We start from the raw sequence: 2,500 nt of genomic DNA, 5'->3' as shown, positions 1-2,500 counted from the left end.
GTCGGCCCTCTATGACAAGATGCCCTGGCTGCGCTGCCAGGGCGAGCCCGCCGAAGACGACTCCAAGTCCTCCGTCTCGAACTCGACTTGTGCCGAGGATAAGGCTTAATCTTCGTCTGCGTCTCCGAAAGCTCCGACTCCACGCCCTCGTTACGCACATAACGGGTTTGGAGGCCCTCGAATATTAGTGTGGGCTTTTGTTACATGCTAATATGTATCTCGACGCGAAGTGATTCACGAATAACTCACGACGGACCTTTCATTGTCATGTTAGTCAGCATGAAACATACCCTTGTCACCATGTCTGCAGACTCCCTCTCCATTCAATAAACCGTTGCAAGTTTATTTGTTATTATTTGAATTCCATTAGATAAAGTGAATGACCTACATTCACAAGATAAAGGACCTTGAAATCAAAAGAAAATCAGTAATGCTTTCCAAGAAATCGCGAGCAAAAAAGAATGTTCAACGGCTATTTCTCTATGCAGTTGTTAGAAGTGGAGTGCCACAAGGTTCAGATCTTGGGCCTCTACTGTTGCTAATTATGATTAGGGATATTAATAAAGATATTAAACAGCCCATAGCAACATTCGTTGCAGATGTTATAAGAATAAGTACAGAAAAGCTTCATTAAATGAAAAAAAAAAAAAAAAAAAAAAACTGAATACATTTGTAATCGGATAAGCGAAAACAATATAAAATCAAGATTATGCTAATACATTAGAAATCATAAGGTACAGTCCAACTGGGAACCCAAGACCAAAAGTCCGTCGAGGGAGCAGAGATCAAAGAAATATTGTAAAATAGTCGTGCCTGTTTGTAAATAATAATCAGAACATTAATTAATCATCACATGAAGCAGACTGTGAAAAGTAAGGAGTGGAGGATGGTGAGGAAAACACTTATGGACTGAGTATGGAATCCAAGGCTTACAAAAGACAAAATCACAAGAAGAGGCTCAAAAATGTTCTGTAATATTTGAAAACTAATTGTGAAAGGCTGAAAAGGAAAACATAATGCTATTCAGTGTACAAAGCTGATGAAAATAGTGCTTCCTCATATGCATAAGAGATATTTTTGTAATGGGAAGAACTGATTCCACTGTCCTTTTCCGGGGACCTCTCTCTTAGCCAGTTGGTTCATGATAACTAGGGCTGGGAAATCGATGCGCAACAAATGACAACAATGGTGTATGTATGTATCAATATATATACATATATATACATATATATATATATATATATATATATATATATATATATATATATATATATATATATATATATATATGTGCGTGTGTATGGCACTTTGTCTGACAGCATTGGGAATACTCCTCGAAAATTATCTCACAGTAAGATGTTCACGTGGTTTATCAAATTCAAGACTGAGGGGCAAACGTCGCGGGAATTTTTACAAGAATTTTGGACATAGCCAAGGTTGGATTTGGCATGGTTTTGAACAGCAGTTTTACACAGTGACAATTCCTCACTTTGGTGCGGTGTAATTTGTATGATACTCTAGCCATAAGATCACTCTTTGTAAAAGAAAATGGCTGTGTAGGTGCGAATATATATATATATATATATATATATATATATATATATATATATATATCTGAGTCTTGGTACAGTCACTGGCCGTATTACAGCACTGGATATATTGTATGCACCGAAAAAATATTAGCAGTAATGTAAAAAAGGTGGCATAGCTCATTTTGCCGACCGTAAATTTGGTAAGGAAATTGAGATCTGGCGACATTATTTATTTATCACTGAACTCCGTGAGTGTCATCAGATATGATAGTGATAATAACAGTAATTATCATCATTATTGCAATTATTATCATTATTGCAATTATTATCATTATTTTTATTATCACTGTTATTATTATTATTATTAATATTATTATTGTCATTATTATTATTACTATTGTCATTATCATTATTATTATTGTTATTATTACAAAGGTTACATAGCTCTTTTTGTCGATCATAAATTTGGCAAAGAGGTTGAGATCTGGCGACATTTTTTCTTTATCGCTGAACTCCGTGAGCGCCATCTTCAGTTTCTCAAAACACTCCGTGACGCAAACGCCGAAATCCTCTTTACTTCATTGCCCCTCCATACCCTGAAAAAGGACACAAACGAAAAGGTCTTTCGGCAAAGTGTGTTCCCTCTTTACCCTGGTTGCTTTACAGCCCCCCACCCCCACCCCCTCATCGCAAATCCTTCCCATCCTCTCGCTGGTGGATTCCAACAGAAAATCCGAACACCAGTTACAATCCAGCAAATCCACGAGTCGCAAGTGCCTTCCTGTCTTATCGAAAGGCCGTCCGAGATTGGCGGTGTCTCACTAACGTAAAGCGTATCAACCAAAGGAGCTTAATGGGTTTCGTGATATTTACCAGCGCCTCACTCGCTCCGCCGATAACAATCCAATTAGGAGGGAAGCCTTCTGTAGTGTTATTGGTGTGTGTGTGTTTATTTATTTATTTATGCG

General features: G+C 37.5%; 1 protein-coding gene across 1 annotated transcript in view; it reads left to right on the top strand.

Annotated features, from left to right (window-relative positions):
- LOC125029630 (rhodopsin-like) overlaps positions 1 to 345 on the top strand; it is a 3,291-nt gene extending 2,946 nt beyond the window's left edge. The window contains exon 3 of the mRNA XM_047619616.1: positions 1 to 345. This exon is cut by the window's left edge and continues 551 nt beyond it. Within this exon, the coding sequence (XP_047475572.1) occupies positions 1 to 109 (109 nt within the window). The 3' untranslated portion in view covers positions 110 to 345.
- Positions 346 to 2,500: the final 2,155 nt, after the last annotated feature.

Source organism: Penaeus chinensis, chromosome 10, assembly GCF_019202785.1.
Source record: "Penaeus chinensis breed Huanghai No. 1 chromosome 10, ASM1920278v2, whole genome shotgun sequence".
NCBI lineage: Eukaryota > Metazoa > Arthropoda > Malacostraca > Decapoda > Penaeidae > Penaeus > Penaeus chinensis.
The sequence above is the reverse complement of the archived record's forward strand: the minus strand, read 5'-3'. Positions and strand labels throughout refer to the sequence as shown.